The 19959-nt window shown below is 38.3% G+C and overlaps 1 protein-coding gene across 1 annotated transcript; it reads left to right on the top strand.

Annotated features, from left to right (window-relative positions):
• Window positions 1–227: 227 nt before the first annotated feature.
• On the top strand, window positions 228–18578 carry LOC135984702 (immunoglobulin kappa light chain-like). Its single transcript, XM_065627125.1, has 6 exons — window positions 228–270; window positions 390–704; window positions 6180–6233; window positions 14068–14358; window positions 16611–16679; window positions 17420–18578. The coding sequence occupies exons 1-6, from the start codon at window positions 228–230 to the stop codon at window positions 17551–17553; spliced, it is 906 nt and encodes a 301-aa protein (XP_065483197.1). The 3' UTR covers window positions 17554–18578.
• Window positions 18579–19959: the final 1381 nt, after the last annotated feature.

The following is a 19959-nucleotide window of genomic DNA, read 5'->3' as shown; positions in this document are numbered from 1 at the left end:
CTCATATTTATCTGAAAAGCACACTGGACTAAACCTCTCACCAATTTTAGCCATTGCCATTCCAGAGTGAGTTTTCTGCAAATCGCCCAATCTGTGTGTGCACAGAAGACCCATCGCTGAGGACCGCTCGAAAGAGTCTCATCCTCCTCCCACACAGTGCTGTCCCTGTCTGGCGTCCCTTTCTCTCTCCTCTGACTCTCAACAGCAGCAGAGTGTTTCACGCAAACATGCTGCTGCTGGCAGCGCTTCTGGCCACAGCTGCTTGGTCTTGTAAGTCCTTCTGTCTTGTCTTACCTTTCTTTACAGGCACCCACGGCTGTGCTGACAGGCGTCTTGCCCAATCCCTGAATTCCAGCTAATGACATCATTTCTCCTTTTCTCTTTCCTAGGTGGAGTTGCACAAGAAATTCCCATACAGAGCCCTATATCTGTTACTAAGTCCAAAAAAAGTGCACGGATGATATGCGAAACTCAAGCGTTAGGGGGAAATTTTTATGACAGCATCATATACTGGTATCGACAGAAGGAAGGCAAAGCCCCAGAGAGGCTACTGCTCTTTTCAGGAGGGAGAACTGTTGTTGATACTGGCTTTCAAAGAAACAGGTACATGGTTGAAAAGACTTCTGGCCAGAACCAGTGTGTTCTTACAATAAAAGATGTCATTCCAGATGATGCTGCAACTTACTACTGTGCCTACTGGGATACTCACTGTGATATAAATTCAAAGATTATCAAGGCAAAAAGAAAACTCTCCCTCTCTGTCTGAACCACAGGGCTGTAACCGTGCCACTCCCCTGATCTTCTCACTCCATCTGGTACCAGCTGCAGAAAGACAAAACCTTTTTTCTGCTACCCAAAAAGAGCAGCTAACCCTGCACATCTGTCCTTTTCAAACTCTGGGTTGTCAATAGGATTCTGGTGTTCAAACGCACGTCTGCTATTTTAAGGACAAAGGAAGTCCTCAGTGTCATAAGAATTAGCACATAAATACTGGAAACTCACTTGCTCTTTCCATGCTGTTTGCACAGCCATGGCAGAATTCTGGTGGCCCTTCAGTTTAGCAAACATTACACTGACCTGCTAGTCCAGCCACTGTTCTCCCCTAGGAAAGAGAAGGCAATAAAAGAAAGATAAAATGCTGAAGAAACCACCTTGGTGGTGGGAACAATATGCCTGCCACCACCTAGCATATCTAAGAAAAAGCTCTCCATGTTCCCCACTATAGCTCTATGTGTAAGCAACTGCTAGTCCCTGGAAATATTGTTTACCTAATTTGGATACCACAAAATCCCACATGGGCCAATTCAAAGCAGAAATTTACAGTCTCTTACCTACCACAGCTGATGATGTGCTGCTTATAACCATCCTTTTCTTTCATTTCATGTTAAGGCAAAAAAATATAAAGAAGTTTTTTTGGAAGGAAGGAGATTTGCTGAAACTATCAAGTTTGATGGACTTATTTCAAATTTGTCGTGAGTTAGTATATGGCCCCGGGCACAGCAAGCATTTCACAGAAGAACCTTAAAGGAATAATTTTTGCTTCTGCCTTTAGCCAAGAATGTGCCTTCTCATCAGCTTTTCTTTTTTGATGAAGGGTGTAATCAGTTACCTGAAATGCTGGACCATCACGTATAATGAGCTATGGGACTTTAGAAAGAAGATCAGGCTAGGTGCAAATAAACAATATATACCAGTAGCCTCAGGTCTTGGAAGTATTAAAGACAAAATGAAATTAAGCATGGAAGTGCCCACTGATTTCACTGAATCCTGTTGGTATTTTCAGGGCTAGTCAGTGGTGTGATGCACAACTCTCAGCCAGAAATCTATAATCTCACATGCTGTCTTTACTCATAGGATCTCATGGCAGTTTTCTGAAGACTTTCCTCTTAGTTCAGTGACTAATTTTTATGTTTTATTGTTTTCTGCCTTCTATGTGCAGTCAGCATTGCTGTTTTTCTCAGAGACCCTTCCCTTGGGGTCCTGTCATGGTGTCAGAAAGATTCCTGAAGCAGACCTTGGACTTGCCAGAGCACGTGGCACCACTATGCCCATTTTATGATAGTAAAATTGATGTGGACCATTGAGAGACCCATCTCCAGTGGTTTTATTACTTCTAGCACACTCTGGATGTCTCACAGTAGGGATCAGCACTTCCCGAGCTTCACAACAGCCATCCATGGTCTGTTCACAAAGCAAAGCTCCATGCAGAGGAGAGTCTCTTTCTCCTTTCCTCCTCCTTTCCTTTTTCCTTTCCCTCCTAGCTACTGCCTCAAGGTACGTGCTGACCCTCATGCCTAAGAAATGAATCCACAGAGGTTTTTCTCTACCATCAAGCCTCTCCTTAATATTTTCCTTTCCTGTGGTGCCCTGATACTCTCCTGGTTTGGATCATTGAAGTTTAACTCATTAAAGAATATTAGTCTGATTGGACAAACAAGTGGCACGACAATTTCAAATATGTATTAGGTCTCCAAATGGCTATACATCAGTTTTTTCTTCCTCATACTTGCAGGCCCAGATCATACAGGGGAGTTAGACAAGCTGTCTGCAATATGCAGTGTTTCACTTTGTTGCTTCTAATAAAAATTGTCAGCTATGAACTGTCGTGACCTTAATCCAACAGTCCCAGCAGTGGTAGGTGAGAGGGTGGTGGTCTCCTTTGCTGCGTGTCCAAGGACATGGCAGGGAAAGGAGCGGTCAGCATCGTTATATATATATATACCACTCTATACCACTCCTGCCATTGCTTTGTTTTGCGATTAGAGTGTTATTGTGCAGGAGCCTTCAGAGTAGATGACTGCTTCTGTTACACCTACCTCAGCTGAAGAACCCTCACCCTCAGCCTGGTTCCTCCCTCTAGCCACAGTTGTAATCTCTTAACTCTTTTTTTCAGTTGATATGCCACATGAGATCCCAGAAGCACTCAAATTCGCTTTCTTTTAAAAGGCAAACTAGGAACGTAGGCTGTTTGATTGACAGCAGTGGTGACTCCTCTGATGTTATCTTGGGCTGTTTTACGAGAAACCCGTGCGCAAAGGAAAATCCTCCTTCTCCCACCAGCTGGTGTACAAAAAGCTGCCAGCAAGCTGCTATTGGAGAGCCTGGAGTGGTTCCAGGAGATGGGCTGACAATAACCACGTACTGGGGGCAGAAAATGCAACCTGCAGCTCACGGACACCTTTGCAATGCTTATGGTGCTGGCTGTTCCTTCTTCCCCTCTGCTGAATTGTATTAAGGCAACTGAAAATGAACTCCATGGCAGTAGTACTTGATGTCGCTTCATTGCAGGCGCGACAGGTGTACCTCTTTGGGAAAGAGCAAGATCATCACCTGAAGGTATGTGATTTTTAACATCCACAACCCTGTGCACCTGTTTGTGTGTCTAAAATTGAAGAGAATCCTTCTCCTAATTCTTAGCCGTTAAGTGGAGGCATTATCTAGTGAATCTGCAACAATTTAGGAAAGAGATTTGCTCTGAAGGACGTTAGATATCAGCTGAACAACCGGGTGAGAGTCTGAAATTCCTGACATCCTCCCAGCAGCCAAGGGTCAGGACTTCACTCAGTCTCCCAGGGCTGACTGGCAAAAAAATTGGATTTTCTTCAGCAATGGCATAGCAAGAGAGCATGCTAGCTTATTGCAAAGCCAAAACATGGTGTGGAGAGCCTGGATCAAATACTTTGGCACGGGAACTAAGCTAATTGTCTCTAGTAAGTACTATTATCATTGGTCTCATTTTCACAAAGTCATTCAGGTTCTCAGATAATTAAGTATGAAAGACTGTAGGAAAACTAATTTCTGCCAGGTAAATCTTGTTTCATCTGTGAACTGTGTGTGGTACCCCACTTGGGTGAAGTGATGCGCAATAAATATATTGATCTCGTGAGCAGAGAGATCGCCTCTAGATCAATTACTAGGACATGGGAAAGGAAAAATAAGCAGAGGTAAAAAATTAAATATTGGGATGGATTCATTCCTGTGCTGGGAAAGAAAACTGAACTTCTTGAAAGCTGAGTCTCAGAAAGGTAAGAAATGCAAAAGTTTCTTATTGATAGAGGTGATTCAGTCTTAGTTGACTGAGAAGGAAAATTGCCTTGAATGTAATACATTTCTAGTTCCTGGCCCTACTGAAAGCAATTGGTTTACTTTTTCATTTGTATTATCCTTAGTTGTGGTGAAGCTATGCAATCAGTAGGATTAATGCTGGCTTTAGTATAAAGCAGATAGCAATGCCTACAGTTAGTTGCTCAGAAAACACATGATCTTACCAAGCTGACTGTAAGCCAAATCATAAAAAGCAGAGGAGAGTTCCAGAAAAATTTAAAATGTTGTCCATGCCTCAGACCCAAAATGTTCCTGCTGCAATTTGCAATTAAACTGTGCCTGTGTAGAGGCAGCTGCTTTTGCCAAAGAGATGATGGCACAACCACTTACCAAAGCCATGAACTTAGTTATGGGCATCAGTAATTTTTGTTTAGAATATGGACCTTGCATTTAAAATATGGGCTTCAAAATATGAGTTTGATGAATCTTCAGTTAAGGTACTTTCACACAGTAAGTAATTCACAAGATAGGACACTTAGGAAAAAAAGGATTGTTTACCTGTATATTTAAGTCAACAAATAACTACTAAACTTTCTTAATTTCCTTTGGGAATCATAATGTAACCACATTTTTTCTTAAAATAGGAAAAAGAGGTTATTTCAGAGAGAACCCGGTAGATTAGAGGCAACAGATTTCTGTTAGAAAAATCCTAGAGCTAAAAAAGATTAGAACATAGCTATAAAATAAGCACAACACTGTTTTCTTCTCAGAAAGCACTGTTCTGTTCAAAATCCTGAACTTTTTACTCACTGCTCATCAAAGTATTTCTAAAAATGGCACTTAAGTCAATGTCGAAAATCCAGCTATTACAATGGGCCAGACTTATCAGCAACCTTTAAATCAGAGAGACTTTTTCTGTAGCTTGTGCAAGAAAAGTGCAGTGCAGGAGATATTGCTAAGCATTGTAAGACTGTGGAATGCTGCTACCAAAATATTTGGAAGTGGAACTAAGCTTATTGTTTCAAGTAAGTACAAAATGTAAAACTTAACTACTTCTGAAATATTTTCCAACACCGTTAGATACTGACTACATGAAGTGCTCCGCTGTTTTATCTCCCACTAATTTTAAACCTACTGAATGCTTCACAGAATTTTCCTCCTAAACAGCACTTTCCTATGCTATTGCAGTACTGATGTATAACTAACCCCATTATTATTTTATTTTTAAAGATTAATGATGGCAAAGATAGCATTCAGAGAACTGAAAGATGGTTTTGTCTTTAAATGTGCATATTCAGCCTTTGTGATATTTCTAACTCATTCTGAAAGAAAAGTGTCAAACCTTTGGGTTACTCAAATTCTTTGAAAAGCAAAATATTTTCCTTCAAGACTATGTCTGACTATACCAAATGAAAGAGGTTATCTGAGATATGCCCAGAACTGTCTGAAGATATGCATAGTTGAAACGCTACTCTCTCTTCCTAGATTTTGCAGAAACTGCTTATTATCAGTTGTTACTATTATTAAGGAAGAATGCCAAACTTAAAATGTTTTGACATACTTGTCAAAATTATTTTGCTGCAAGTAAACTTCAAGTGCTTTGATACTTGCCTGTGATTTGGCTCAATTAAGCTCTTGAGATAAAAGCAGGTTACCTAATTTTGACCGTCTGACAATAGTGTATCTGATTAGTGGGAGGTTCAGTTCCAATCCATGAGGGTTTTGCTTCATGTTCCTGACAACAAAAAAATTGGTTGGAGGGTTTGCGCTGCTCAGATCTCAGCATAATGTTCGCCAATTATAGGTCTGGGTTTATGGGGTGTATAAGGAGCAAATTACTCACTACTGCTGGTGCTGCCTCTTTCCAGAAAGCAGAGTCAGAGCCAAGGTGCTCAGTCTGCACCACCCGTCTAAGCATAGAGAAGACTAAAATTAGTTTGGATGAATCCTGCCCATTTAACAACACGTGTCGTCAAAAAACTCCACTTTTTTTAAAATTTAGACAACTGCTCCTTTTTTACCCTTCAACGGCCTAAAAATTGATTATACAGCAAATCTGATTTTGTTTAAAGAATACTGTTTACCCATATAAAGATAACAGAGCCGCACTGTTATTGTAAAGACTTTATTCACTGTGACTGGCTATTACAACAAGGTATTTGGCTCTGGTACAAAACTCATTGTGTCAGGTAAGTTACATGCTCTTTTCCATGCAATAAGCTGTAGGAACTTGGGGTTGTCATATAGATGAGTGTTACGGTGTCCCAGAGGGCATTCAGCCCACTCAGAGCCTCAATGGGCACCATCCTTGTGCAGAATTCCCCTCCCCAACTTGACATTCCTACAGTGAGCCTTGTACTTGTAATGCAGTGGTTTGGGATCAGAAAAAATTCTGTAAAGGAGCTTACTTTTTTTTTTTTTTCCTAAAAGGAGTTACTTTTGATCATATTCCACCTGGAAAATGTGGTGGAAAACAGCCTGTAGTGTTTTCCAGAGCCCTTGTTCTTTCCTCCATGTGTACTGAAGGAATAAGCACGGAATCAAGCAGCTGTGAATTAGTCATAAAGAAAACCTCTTCTCAGCACAGATACAGAGCAATATGCAACAGCCATTTCCAAAATTCTTTTTTAAATTAAGCTAGCAAAAGTGAAATAACTTGTTCCTAATTATTTTTGTCATGTACACAGCACTTTGGAAGTAGAACTAAACTATTAATAGTACCTCCAAATGCTCTTCTTATTACTTAATAACACATATATGAAGAAGCAATCAGTTTTTTTGCCTTTCCTGCAGAGTCATTTGTTTTAATGGAAAGTGGAGGACAAAAATCTTTTTTTCCCATTAAATGTGCTTTAAATGCTATAGTCCTGGAGTAAACAACTACACCAATACAAGGCAGAAGAACTATAGCTACCAAATGCTTAAAGCCTGGTTAAATACATAAACATCTGTCAAGCAAATATTTTTAAAAAATTATTTATGTCAGAAAGACTAAGTAAATCATAACTAGAATTCTATAGAAATACATGTGTCAGGATAAGTGTGTTGTTTTTAGTGAAAATCCTTACCCTTTTTAATCAGGTAGTTGCCATGCTTTTGGTATCTACAGGTTAAAAATCAATGATTTTCAATCATCATTCTGCTTCTGTAGGATTTTGTCATTATGTGGGCCAAGGCTTCTGACCAATTAATAGAATAAAAGGACTGTACTTACCTCTTGCTTAAGATTAGGCATTTCATCATAGCTCATCTTTTCAGAGGTGACTATCCAACATTAGCTAAATAAGTTACTCCTAACAAAAAGAAATGGAGAAAACCAGGACTTGGGATAAGTGACGTTAATTCAACTGAATCATACAGGTTTGAATGTGAGCAGAATCTTTTTCAGATCTATACTGAAAGAGCCAGATATATAAATAGCTAAACTCCCATCAACTTGTAATGAACTTGGTTTTGTTCTTGTTGGTCTCTTTTAATTAGTTCTGAACAAAAGAAAGTTGCTCAAGACTTAAAATAATGCAGGTAACAGAAGGGCTGGGATTTGAGAGACTGGTTTGACATTTGCATTTAGTGGAATAGATGAGTTTTTAGAAGCTCATAGCAGAACAGAAATATTAATCCAACAGAAACTGGCAATGCAGGATTCTTCTGTAAGTATCTTTCCAGGCAATTTAGGCACTCACAAGGTCATAGCTGGGAAGCCAAGAGAGAACCAGCCTCTGCAAATCCAGGGTTTTTTCCTTCAGCGCAGGAGGAGTGTCGCTTGCTCAGCCAGCACAGGGCTGGTGTACCTCTGCCATCTCTTCTGCTACAGCTGCAGCTGAGTCTCCCTGGCAACTCACAAGCATATTGCTAAATTATTTTGAAGTGATAAAAAGAATGATCTACTAACATTTCTAGGAAATAATTTCAAAGCAGAAATGATGGCAGCAATATCTGATGCCTTTAGATGATCTCTCCTAAATATTACTGAAGTATCTACCTTGTTGCTATCAAATGCACTGAAGTTCAGAGTACAAAAACTACAATTATTTTTTGTAATTGCATATCATAAGATATATGTTGCCTAAGGATAGATTATATTTAAATTTATTTATACTTTACCTGAAGTTCGATTAAACTGACTTTCTGCCCTTTCAAATCAAAAATATGAAGATTAATGTATACATTAGTTTGCGTTAGTATTTTTTTTTAAATGGGGAAAAACATGAAGCCCTGAATCAAAACCCAGTAGGCGTGAAAGTTCAAATGTATGTTAGGGCAGAAGGACGAAGCTGTAAGACATAAATAAGAGAATACGTGGCCATTCAAAAGAAATCTGTGGAGTGAAAGCTTCTTACCATTACTAATATTAATAGGAACAACATCTGCTAACAGCTTTAAAATACCAAGGATTTAACGGGCATTAAGATGAATTCAGTATCCAATTCTTTTAAGGCAATATTGACAAGCAGGTTTCAGTGTGAACATTCCCCTGTTCCATAATGGTCTTTGTTATCCTAACGCCATGGCCCAAAAAGATCAGCTTGAATTGGTAATAGCATAGGTTCTTCTTGTAGGCTATATATTCCTACATAAATGTACATGCACATATATATAAATGCATTATTTCCCATGTTGTCAAGGTGACAACCTTCCCTGTTCCTCACTTTTTCCATAGAAACATCAGGGGATGCTGAAGGAGAGTCAGTCTAGAAAATTACAAATCTCAGGTGTGCAGGATCTGTTAAATATTTCCATGATTTTGAACGGCTACTGTTAAATTAGAGCTCCACCCTCCATTTTGTCAGTATTCTAAATCTTTAGGTTTTGTGTACATGCAAGCTTAGTTATTTAAACCTGAAAGACTAATGTAAGTGAAACCTGTTGAATGAGCAAACACAGGTTCACCCATACACCATTTTGTAAGGAAAGTTCTAACTCTAGAAATCAGACCGTCAAAAGAAACAGGTGTATTTCTAATAAGAAAATAGGGCTAGGCTGGGACACGAAAAGAGATTTTAAAACCACTGAGACTAAGTGGGTTTTTGCAAAGCACTTGTGTACAGTGATGATTACAAAATCTTCGGAACTGGCACAAAGCTTATTGTTTCTGGTAAGTTTTTTAGTATCTAAGAAAATATGCCTTATTCTGACAGTCCAAAATCTAGAGCAAAGGGAATGTGATATGCTATTTTAAAATTATAACACAGATTAAAATACTCGTCTTAAAGTGTAATGCAGAAAAGTGATGTGGAATTTGCAGTAGCAGAATTCATTTCTTTAGCATCCAAATACTTGTATAAGAGAGGTCAGGGTAAACTACAGGATTCACGTAAACCATAAATTGCTGAAATATAGCCTCTTTTGGATACTCAGGGCTACAATCAGGTCATTCCCTTGTGCAAAGCTTACTGCCCAGAGCAGCTGGGTCAGAGTAACTCAGAAACGCAGGTGTAGATCACCCCTTGGCCTCAGAGCAGGGGGAATAGAGGTGCTACATAGGAAAACATTGTGAGGGCAAACAGATTCCCTAAACCATGGCTGAAGCTCAGCATCTCTCTGCTTGGTCAAGGGGAAGGTGTTTCCCCATGGATTTGTCCTAACAAAGCTGATTTATTCCAGGCAAGAGGAACTGAACTCTCTCATATGCACCACAGAACTGGTTAGCTGCAGGCAGACAATAAATAATTAGAAGATTAAAATGTGGGGAGAAATCCTGGACCTTCACAAATGTTGCCATTGGTTTCAGTGCCAGCAGGATTTCACGTGAGGTGCACATGGCTTTCCCTGGGGAAAGATGTGCACAGGAATGATGGAAGTTGGTGCTTCTCTACCGCACACAGATGCACGTGTGATGTTGCCTTTTGGTACTGACTACCTGCAGTAGTGATGTGTAGGTACCTACGGCAGGAGTTGAGGGTGAACAGTCCCGATCTCACATCCCTTTAAGCAGATTACAGTAACCTCAACATGCAGAGGATTAGGCTCGAAATGAGTAAATGCCCCTCCACTAGGCTTGAGAGGATCCGTGGCTGTTCAGGACTGCCTTTCATTAATTCACTTAAACAGTGGTCTAGCACACGTGTATTTTTAAATCGTGTGAGCAAAACCACTCAGCATCCTGGAAAAAAAAAAAAAATTTCTAGAAAAAAATCTAGACAAAATATGGTAGCTAAATGAATTCCCCAGACAACAACACTTCTGGTTTGTTTTGACATTTTTTTAAACAAGTGATGGCAAAGATTAGCTTGAAACGGATTTTAAAGTACATACCACTGAAGGCTCTTTGGGAATAGCAGCATTAGCTGAGATTGAATTCAAATTTTCTACTTCCATGTAGGCAAAATAATAGACTCTTTTTGTTCATCTGATGGCTGTTAAATCTGGTCCTTGTCTGGCCAAAATGTCCCAAGCAGTTTCTGTAATGGAATGCATCAGTGGGTGTTTGAGAAGATATTTGGTTCTGGCACAAAACTCATTGTCTCCAGTAAGTGTTTTCAAAGACTTGTTTTTCTAAGTTTTGTAAAGGGAAAGCTTTAGAGTGCATGTTGACAGCTCTTTAAGGTATCTGGGGCGGCTCAGTAGGTCAGGACTATACTAGGCTATTATCAGTAATAATACCTGAACAAGAATGCCGTTTACAAGCCCAGAGTGCTGAGTCGGCTCAGCTCCCCCTGGCTTGACGGCGAACTGAGAAGCTTTGAATATCAGACAAAATTAGGCCATTTTGTGTGATCATCCAAGTAATAAGAATTAAAATTTCGGCTTAAGAACACATTGGCCTTATTTATAAATCTTATTTATAGACATGAAGAAACTGTAGAGGAGTTTCATTAAGAAAACTTTTGACAGTTCATCTGTAAAAACATGTATTTTGAACCCAAATTCATTAATAGCTCATTCATTATGAGCCTAACTCCCAAATGTTGTTTGCACAATGTTTTGCAGGCTCGCTGCATCATTAGAAGAGAGAAAAGACAGATTTTAGCTTAAGAGATATTTGTACATGTTTATATACTATTTTAAAAAGACCCATATGCCTCTTAAAACCTGCCCTAGAAAACTGTTTAACAAAACAAACAGCAAAATTTGTGAAAGTGTAATTAAAACAAAAAAGACAGTGGAGTGGAAGTTCATGACTAAAATTTTCAGAAAGGATAAGGTCATTTGCTCAGAAAAGCCAATGTAAACCATCTTGTTGACTTCAATGACTTTACAGATCAGTCTGAAAATACATCAAAATCTACAGCCAATTGCGCAATTTTTCATCCTTTCTTCCATTCAGTTTATGGAGAGAGAGAGAGATATATATTCAGACACAAATATATATACACATGTGTATATGTAAAACTTAATTTGTTCTGCTCTCTGCTGTCATACATTTACCTTTGTGTGTACAAGGGACTCTCCCATGCATGCACACGGCTGCAGTTATTCAGACAATGTTTCCTCATTATTGTGATATGATTTAGGTGTTTCATTTAGTCTAAGCATCTATGAAAAAATATTGGAAATTCTGGAGGTGGAAATTATTCTGTCTTCATAGAAGTCTCTAAAATGAGTGGGATGAACTAGCAGCTGGAAGTATCTTTCTCTGCCTCTATAGTTAGATTTGATAATCCAGAAGACTAACATCAAACTAGGCAATTAAATTTTAGCCTACTGAAATTACTCAGGGTAACTTACTAAGCTTTGAAAAAAGAAGATAAAAATAATCCCTAAATTAATGTTAGAGAACCATAAAATTGTTAGCAGTTTTATTGCTGGTACAACAGAACTCAGTCCACATCTTCATTTCAATGACAAATCTCCAAAACGAAGGAAATTCATAATATAAGAGTTATCTTTTTGAAGTAGACAGTCTTATGCTTCAGTCATCCTTGTTTTTAAACATAAATCACTAAGTTGTTTTAGGTGGTATGCAACGTAGAAGATTGCTCTAGAATAGCCAGATCATTTAAAGAAATGTAGAAGCCTTCTGACAAAAATACATATTTAATGTGTTTTCTCACAATGCATGACACCTGCACCACGCAGCCAGATCACATTTTAAACCCTGTGCATCTAGCCGCTCAAATTCAGTGGCAGAGATTCACACAGGAATCTAAAGAGAAAGAGTAGTGTAAGGAGATGAACACCTAAATTCTCTTTGCTGCCTCAAAAAGAAAAATCTTAAGCAGTACCTTCTACACAACAAAAGTCAATTTTGAAAACTGTACCTAGCCTTCACTTGTAGTTAAGCATAGACAAAAACAATTGCCCATGACCACTAAAGCAGATTCTTAATGCTACTATCCACTTTTATAATGTCAAAAAGTCTTCTCTGTATGGACAAAATCTGGATGATTTTGACTCTTCCTAATAATATAAGGTTTATTCCAGACAGCCAAATGAGCTGGAGACTACCTACAGCTGGCCTGTGTAAACAACTCACTACTTATTTAAAATATATTAACATACGTTCATACTGAGCATGTTTTACAAAGCGCATCACCCACGACAACCCTGGTATGGATAGTCATGTTACTTGAAAATAGCAACGTTATCTAGATATAACATGTTCTTCTGCTTTAGCTTAGTTTTGGATTTTCCTTTTCAGGTGTGTTAATTCAAACATTTAAACAAATCTAGTGTTAAAGGAACAGCATTGCCAACCTTTAGGATCCAGAGCATTTTGTGATTCCATTTTCCTGTCTTCATCAAGATCTTAACCTGGCAAATACATAGAATGTCTTCAAAAAATGGCAACAATGATTTTTGCTGCCTTTAAAAAAAAATCACAAAATTAATGTCAGTTTTAAAAATTAATTAGATCTAGCAGATATTCATTAATTAGCAGTGGGGACTTATACTGGGGACATAAAACTGCAAACATTTGAAACGTAGGTGACCTACCTTTAACATTCTATAAACAAAATTTTCACAGAGCTGTTTTTGCGTAAACATTATAAAGCAACATTAAATTCTTCTTATCAAATAAATGAACAAAGCTCTTTCAGAAACTATTACTATTATTCAATAATTGTCAAAGACTTGTGCAGACAAATACACTTTCTGACAGCAGTACTGCTTAAAAGGCTATGGCATACAGCTTCTCACGTAATTACCTGAAGTTTTCTAACTCAATTTCAAAGGAGATTATTAATAATCTTCAACAATATTTCAGTTTCTTAAGACTTCTCAAAACTAACTTTTCAAACACTTTTGAGTAGGTTTGTAGAGTTTTAAATAAAGAGACTTAAATTCATTTTTCAGATAAAATCCTCAATAAATCTTTTATGAGATACTTTTAAATCTGCCCAATATTATAGTAGTAAAGAGGAGATCTAGTCTGCTCTAGTCTTCCTCTATTAGATGTGCTGCTTGACATGAAGCATGAACAAAGCAGTCTAGATGTCAGTGCTCACTAAACAATTTAGGACTTAAACAATGTTTCTTCATGCACATGGCACAATATCAAAACCTAGATCAAACTTTACCCAGACTCTGGAAGACTCTATATTGCCTGAACAAGAATGAGTTTAGAATATTTGAATTGAGTCTTGTCATCTGCTTTTTAGTTTGACTTTATTTATCATACTCATGAAAGTCTTTATTCATTTTAGTTCTCTATAAAATAACACATTTAAAAATAAGGTTAGAAGTAATATTTTCCATTCACGGTTATTCTAAATAGTATTGTTACTGGTTTTGACTGAAAATTAAAACTTGCCATTTGGGTCCATTGAAATAAGATGTAATATAAAGTGTGTTTGAATGCTAGGTTCATTTAGCTCAGCCCAAAACTTATTTTTACTTCAAGGATGGAAACACCTGTAATTCATCCATCCCACTACCTAAAATTCCTTTCATACATCAGACATTTCTATTCCCATCACAAGTATTTCATTACAAATTAGTGAGCTAAAACATTTGTTAATAAGACATTTAGGTTGTTGCTCTTCAGAATTTGTATTTTGTGGCTGCGTATTTGTTAGCTGTACACTACTGATCTTCCAACTTTCTATTTTGTTAATTTTTTTCCTCCAATAACCAATCCAGACAAAGGAAGCTCTGCTCCGGTAAAGTCTGAAATCCTGAAGAAGAAACATGAAAATCTGATAACATATGTTTGCCTTATTGAGAAATTCTACCCAGAAATTATTCGGGTGACATGGACCGATGGAGAAAAAGAGATAACAGACAACGTGGGAAAAGGAGATGCCTGGAAGCCTGCAAAAGAGGAGGAATACTCAATTGGCAGCTGGTTAACTGTACCAGCGGAGAACGAAAACAAGAACTACTACTGCACATACGAGCATGAAACCCAACAACGTTCACTGCCAACAAAAGGTATAATACATACTACATTTGAAAAAATTCAATTCTACGTATTATTATAGACATTAGTTTTTCTTTGCAATAAAATGACAGAAATAATGCTTTCTATTACTGTTCCTGGAAGCATCTGCTCCTTGGCACAACAATAGCTAAAATACACATCTGGGGAAACTACCAAAGTTTTCCCAGGAAAAGCAACCCAGTGCTCCCCAAGTGAATGTCCCATTGTAAGAGAAAAAGAGCAGTTCTTCAGCCTCATCAGGTGCATAGCTCCAAAAGGTCTGCACTGAGCCGTGGCAGGTACTTTCCAGTCTACAGAAGTTTTTGAGAACAGGATGATGTTTCTGTTAGCCATGGCTTTAAGGTGTAAGTGCCTCCGACACCCCCTGACATTAGTTACAGCTATAAACAAGTAAGGAGTTAAAAACAAGGTTACTGGGTATGTAGAGCAAAGTTTAAATATACTACTTACTCATAGTCCAGCAATAGTGAGGTGGTAACCATGCGTGAAAATGAGATATCTCATTTAATTGTGGAAAGACAGATTATGCAAAGAAAAATCTGAAAGACAATGCAATTAAAAACCAACCAAACAAAAAACCACCCACCCCCCCCCCCCCCAAAAACTATAATCCATGCAAATTGTTTGAATCATGGTAATATCTTTAAGAAAAGCAACCTATACTGGTTTAGATTAATCTTTTCTCAGTACCTACTTCTGTCCCACTTATTATCAATTAACCTAACTCAAATGAGTGAGAGAGCATGGCCATAAATTTCAACCTTCAAAATATATTCTGACAAAAGTGCTTTAAGTTTATTTAGATGGAGGATGTATTTAGGGAGGCAATATGGATGTCTTTAAGCCAATGTATTGATGCATACAAACACCATAACGAAGAACAAACACAAATTTACTGCTTCAAGCACAAAGAGGGTTTATTTTAGAGAACAAACCACCACCAAAATAGCAAGTTCCCAATAGGGAAACCTTAGATCATACTCTCCTCAAGACTATTATTTAGTGTTGCGCAACCATGAAGTACCCTGTTTCCCCCAAAATAAGACAGGGTCTTACATTCATTTTTGCTCCAAAACTTATTACTTTTTTACATATACAGCTGCCTGGAAACCATTTAAACTGACTTTGTTAATGAACTGTAACAAGGTATTATTTTTGGAGCAGGGCTTATATTTCGAGCATCCTCAAAAATCCTTGTAGGAAACAATTCTTCTGCAAATACAATAGGCTCAGGTAGGATCTCTCAGCAAAGCAATTTTTTTAATGACGATATTGCAACACCGGGTGTTCTACCTAAAGGTAGGCATACATAATAGGGCAAAAAGCCCCCGCTTATATCCTGCCAAAATCCCAGCCGCAATTTCCCTCACCTGTTCCCCATTGGTTGAGTACTTCAGGGTTTACAGACTACCCCGACACATAAAATACCCTTCCCCTTATCAACATAGATTCCTGGTACTTTGGCTACACTTCCCCCTAAATTTACTTGTAAATACAGGTATATACAGGTATCAGCATATATTTCCAGGAAGAGACTGTTTTACATTAAGAATTCATAGTCCGATGTCTCTCGGTCCTTTCCCCTAAATTAACTTGTAAATACAGGTATCAGTATGCATACAGGTGTCAGTATATATTCCGGGAAGAGACTGTGTTTTACATTAAGGATTCATAGTCCAATGTCTCTCGGTCCTTCCCCTCTGCTGGGGTCAGGCGCCAGGTCCTCAGTTATGGAAAAACAACCGTTCTTTGTTAAACGTTCCTTACATCCTGAAAAATCATGCTAGGTCTTATTTTTGGGGAAACAGGGTAACAGACTAATTAAGGTCCCTTCCAATGTAAATTATTCTGTATTTCCAGTAACAGCACATTGTAAAGGCAAACAGACTCCAGTGACAAGATCAGGTGGTCAAATTGACTTCAACTCCAAATAAAAGAGATGCTGCCAAGGAACAGCCTAATGGACACATTCCTGAAAGGGCAAAGGCAAACCTCCCACTCAGAGCAACCGATACCCAGTCACTTCTCTATAAGCATTTTTCCCCTTCAAATTCTCTCTGCAAATGAATCTGACCTGCAAACATCATCCCTGCAGACAGATCTCAAACATCTTTTTTTGTTGTTTAATACTAACTTCCCATTTCACTGTTGCTGTATTGCTTTATTTTTTCCTTATTTCTCAATCCATGCTTACTAAAATTAAAAAAAAAAGCCTAATTAGGGCATTTAAACTTTCCATTAGATCCTACAAAGACTACTCAGGAAGAGGACTGCAGCACATATCCTGGAAACAGCACTGTTTTTAACGGAGGTAATCAAAACGTATTAAAATGTGGGAAAGCAATGCACATTTTTGCATGAGTTAGATATTGCTATAATACATCAGAACATCATTAAAATGATCTTTCTAAATACCTTACAGAAGATCTTTAAAGTCTGGGGTCTGCAACTCAAAAATGCTTCAGTGCTACTCTGAATTAACTTCTGTTGAGGATTATAAGAGTCTCTCCTACCTTTAATAGGTAGCTTTATTAGGAGCTTTTCTAGGATGCTACAGATGATGTTCAGGCTACTATATTACTAGCCACTTTTTTAAATACCCAAAGCAGTTAAGGCTTGACACTGCAGCTGATGCTCCAGCCGCCTAGCAATTGCCCAGCACTTTGGGCAAAGAAATTTTCTTTTAGCTTGAATGGGGATTTAGGCAAAACCACGAGCAATTAAGTTCAAAAAATCCAACACAAAAGGAATCAAGCAAACCTGGTGCTACCAGTAATCAGTGCTGGAAGCGCTAGAATTATGTTCTTGCATTTGCAGGGAATAATAGACCAGCAGCATTGAGACGCAGTCTACTGCTAAGAAATCCACTTGGTCTAGAACTTTTTGGAAGTGCAAACCTTCTCAAAGGACAGTGGCACTTTCTATGTGTTTACACTGTCCACTGGAATCAATGTAATTGCAGCAGTAAACAGACTACACAGTCCTAACTGTCTTTTAGGAGGTTGTACAATATTGACCCTAAACAAGACTTCTGTTTTACGTTTCTTACAGATCACTTAATGCACAGGACAGCATATTTAGTGTACATCATCCTTCTTCTCAAGAGCTCCATGTACTATCTCATCATACTCTTCTTCATCTACAGGATGTGGGCTTCAACTAAGCACCAAGGAAAGAAAGCATAAATGCTGATTTAGTAAAGTTTTACAAATTCATCTTCAATTGGCTTTGCTATGTGCTTATCCATATAGACTTCCCTGCTCTCAGTGTTAGATATAACAACAACAAAAAAAATCCCCAAATAATTTTCTGACATTAATACATAGGGCTTGTTTTGCTTTACTGCTAGTGTTTTGGTATCAGTCTGGTTTTCCTAATTTTTCTGAGTATTGAACTGAGGTGGGCAATAGCAGTTACGTTAAATACCTTGCATTTTAATCCAAAGTCCATATTGCTGGACAGGGTACTGGGCCATCTTGTCTAGACCGCATTTTTGCCAAGAAAGGTTGGACCTGATGATCCTTGTGGTGCCTTCCAACCTGGTATTCTATGCTTCTGTGATTGCAAAATGAGGAAGGTACTCGTGTTAAAAGTAGATATGCACACAGATATTTAGAGGTATAACAGGGCTTTTGACATGTAAAGAACAGATGCATTCTGTTGTTGCACTTAAGGATTAATTAGGAGCATTCCTGTGCTGTAAATTCACAGGTATTTGTTAATTTTCACTTTCAATGATTTATTGCAACTCTCACGTATCCACCAAATCAGGACTTAAATATTCTGAAGTGATGTGTGCTTTAAGTCAATTAAACACAATTTTTAAAAGTTAACGGAACATTTTTGGATGAAGAAGTTAGACAACCATAAAAGCAATTCTAAGGGTGCACAAGTACATAAATGGAAAAAATCTAGCAGGCTTTGCACCAGCCCTGTGACACATACTGAAAACCTGCACATTGTATTTTTAAAGGAAGAAAACTATCGTAATGATCACAAACATCATCTTGTTTAGAGATACCTTTTAAGTTGAGCAAAAACTTAAATCTCAAGCTTTGATAAAGTGTTTTCACGATAGAGGAAAAATTCTCAGACATTGGACTTTGAACTCTACATCTTCATTTCTGTGGAAAAATCAGAAGTAGATATATTGGGGTAAAGTGCTTGCTCACTTTGCGACAAAACACAGCAACAAGTTTGCAGATAAGCGCCTGCAGCATTTACACTCACTGTATCTATAATGACGTAGAGGGCAATAAAAGCTTTCCTCCAGGTGCATTTGTGAGGCCTGTGTTTGTTCTCCTGCATTTCCACAGCAAAAACCAACATGGCTATAAAACCCGATTCTTTTCTCTGTTCGCATAAATTCCTCTGGAAATCAAAGATCCTCAGAACCATCAGTTTTCTGCTTTTTAGTGTATTAAACAGGAACACTTTTACACAGAACAATAAAGGCTAGCTCACTAGATCTTTTCTGTTGAAGAGCTAAGCCAAGCCAGTGGGAAATGCAGTGCTCTTATAAGAGGACTGCCTTCTCGGGCTCACACCATTGCAAGGGAAGGAGAACATAAGTCATGCTCAGTTCTAACAGCCACGGCTATTTTACTAACAGCACATCTTACAAGCAACTTTACAATCTGCATATCGAAGCCAATGCAACCAATTACTGCCTTCAATGTCATGTCCCTCTGCAATGCAAAGAAAGATGTGATGTCTAGTCTTTAGTCAAACTCTCTTTCAGTATTATTTGTTAAGGCTCAGTTCCAATCAAAGTGAAATTAAATAGCTACAAAGGTTTTCTTGGAATACAGTTACTGTGGATTTCAGTAGCATCATTGATATTACTGTCCCGGTCTCCCCAGCCTTTATCCCTGATAGATAAATGCTTGATTGCATTAATGAAACAAAATCTCTTTCACTAAAATGATCCTCAAATCCACTTGTCATGTCTCATACATGCAAATGGAAGAAGCTGTCCATGCAGTGCAGGAGAACAGGGAGAAAACACGTTTTTTTAAGCTTTTTGCACAAAAACCCCTGCCTACACATAACCCGAAACCATGCTGAGTATAGCCATCACCCCATACTTTCACGGATTTCTCAAATACAAGGTTGCAGGTTTTACATTTGCAACAGCTCCTATATACCTGAAGTTTATTATACAGATATATGCTGTTCATACTAAGTTTTTAATTTTTATTGATGTAGCCTGAGTAAGAGGCCAAGTGGATTTTTTAAGGCTTCTGGGTGCTGGGGCACTTGTTTACAGGAAGGTCTGGTTATTTAGTGGAAAAACCCTGTAAACTGAACCAGTCACAACTGGTTCGGAGGAGGTGGGCTGTGATGAGAATGGGTGATAAGCTGAGGACAGTTAGACCACAGCCGTCCTGTCTTTTACCACAGTATACTTCTGAACCATTTCCTTCTAATGGAAATACAAAGTGATAAAAACCACACGCCTAAGTTACATGTAAATAACACAGTGAAACTGGCTGTTCGCTATGCATGTTGGTCTAACTGCATGCTTGTCATGTGTACGTGTAGGGGCTATTGCTACTACAAAAACATGGGTGCTGCAGGATGTCTGCAGG

This window comes from Caloenas nicobarica, chromosome 2, assembly GCF_036013445.1.
Source record: "Caloenas nicobarica isolate bCalNic1 chromosome 2, bCalNic1.hap1, whole genome shotgun sequence".
NCBI lineage: Eukaryota > Metazoa > Chordata > Aves > Columbiformes > Columbidae > Caloenas > Caloenas nicobarica.
The sequence above is the reverse complement of the archived record's forward strand: the minus strand, read 5'-3'. Positions and strand labels throughout refer to the sequence as shown.

Coding starts and splice junctions, on each gene's coding strand:
- LOC135984702 (XM_065627125.1), top strand. CDS start 228: ATGCTGCTGCTGGCAGCGCTTCTGGCCACAGCTGCTTGGTCTT. Junction 6,234..14,067: donor TACAAAACTCATTGTGTCAG/GTAAGTTACATG, acceptor TAACCAATCCAG/ACAAAGGAAGCTCTGCTCCG. Junction 16,680..17,419: donor CAGCACTGTTTTTAACGGAG/GTAATCAAAACG, acceptor CGTTTCTTACAG/ATCACTTAATGCACAGGACA.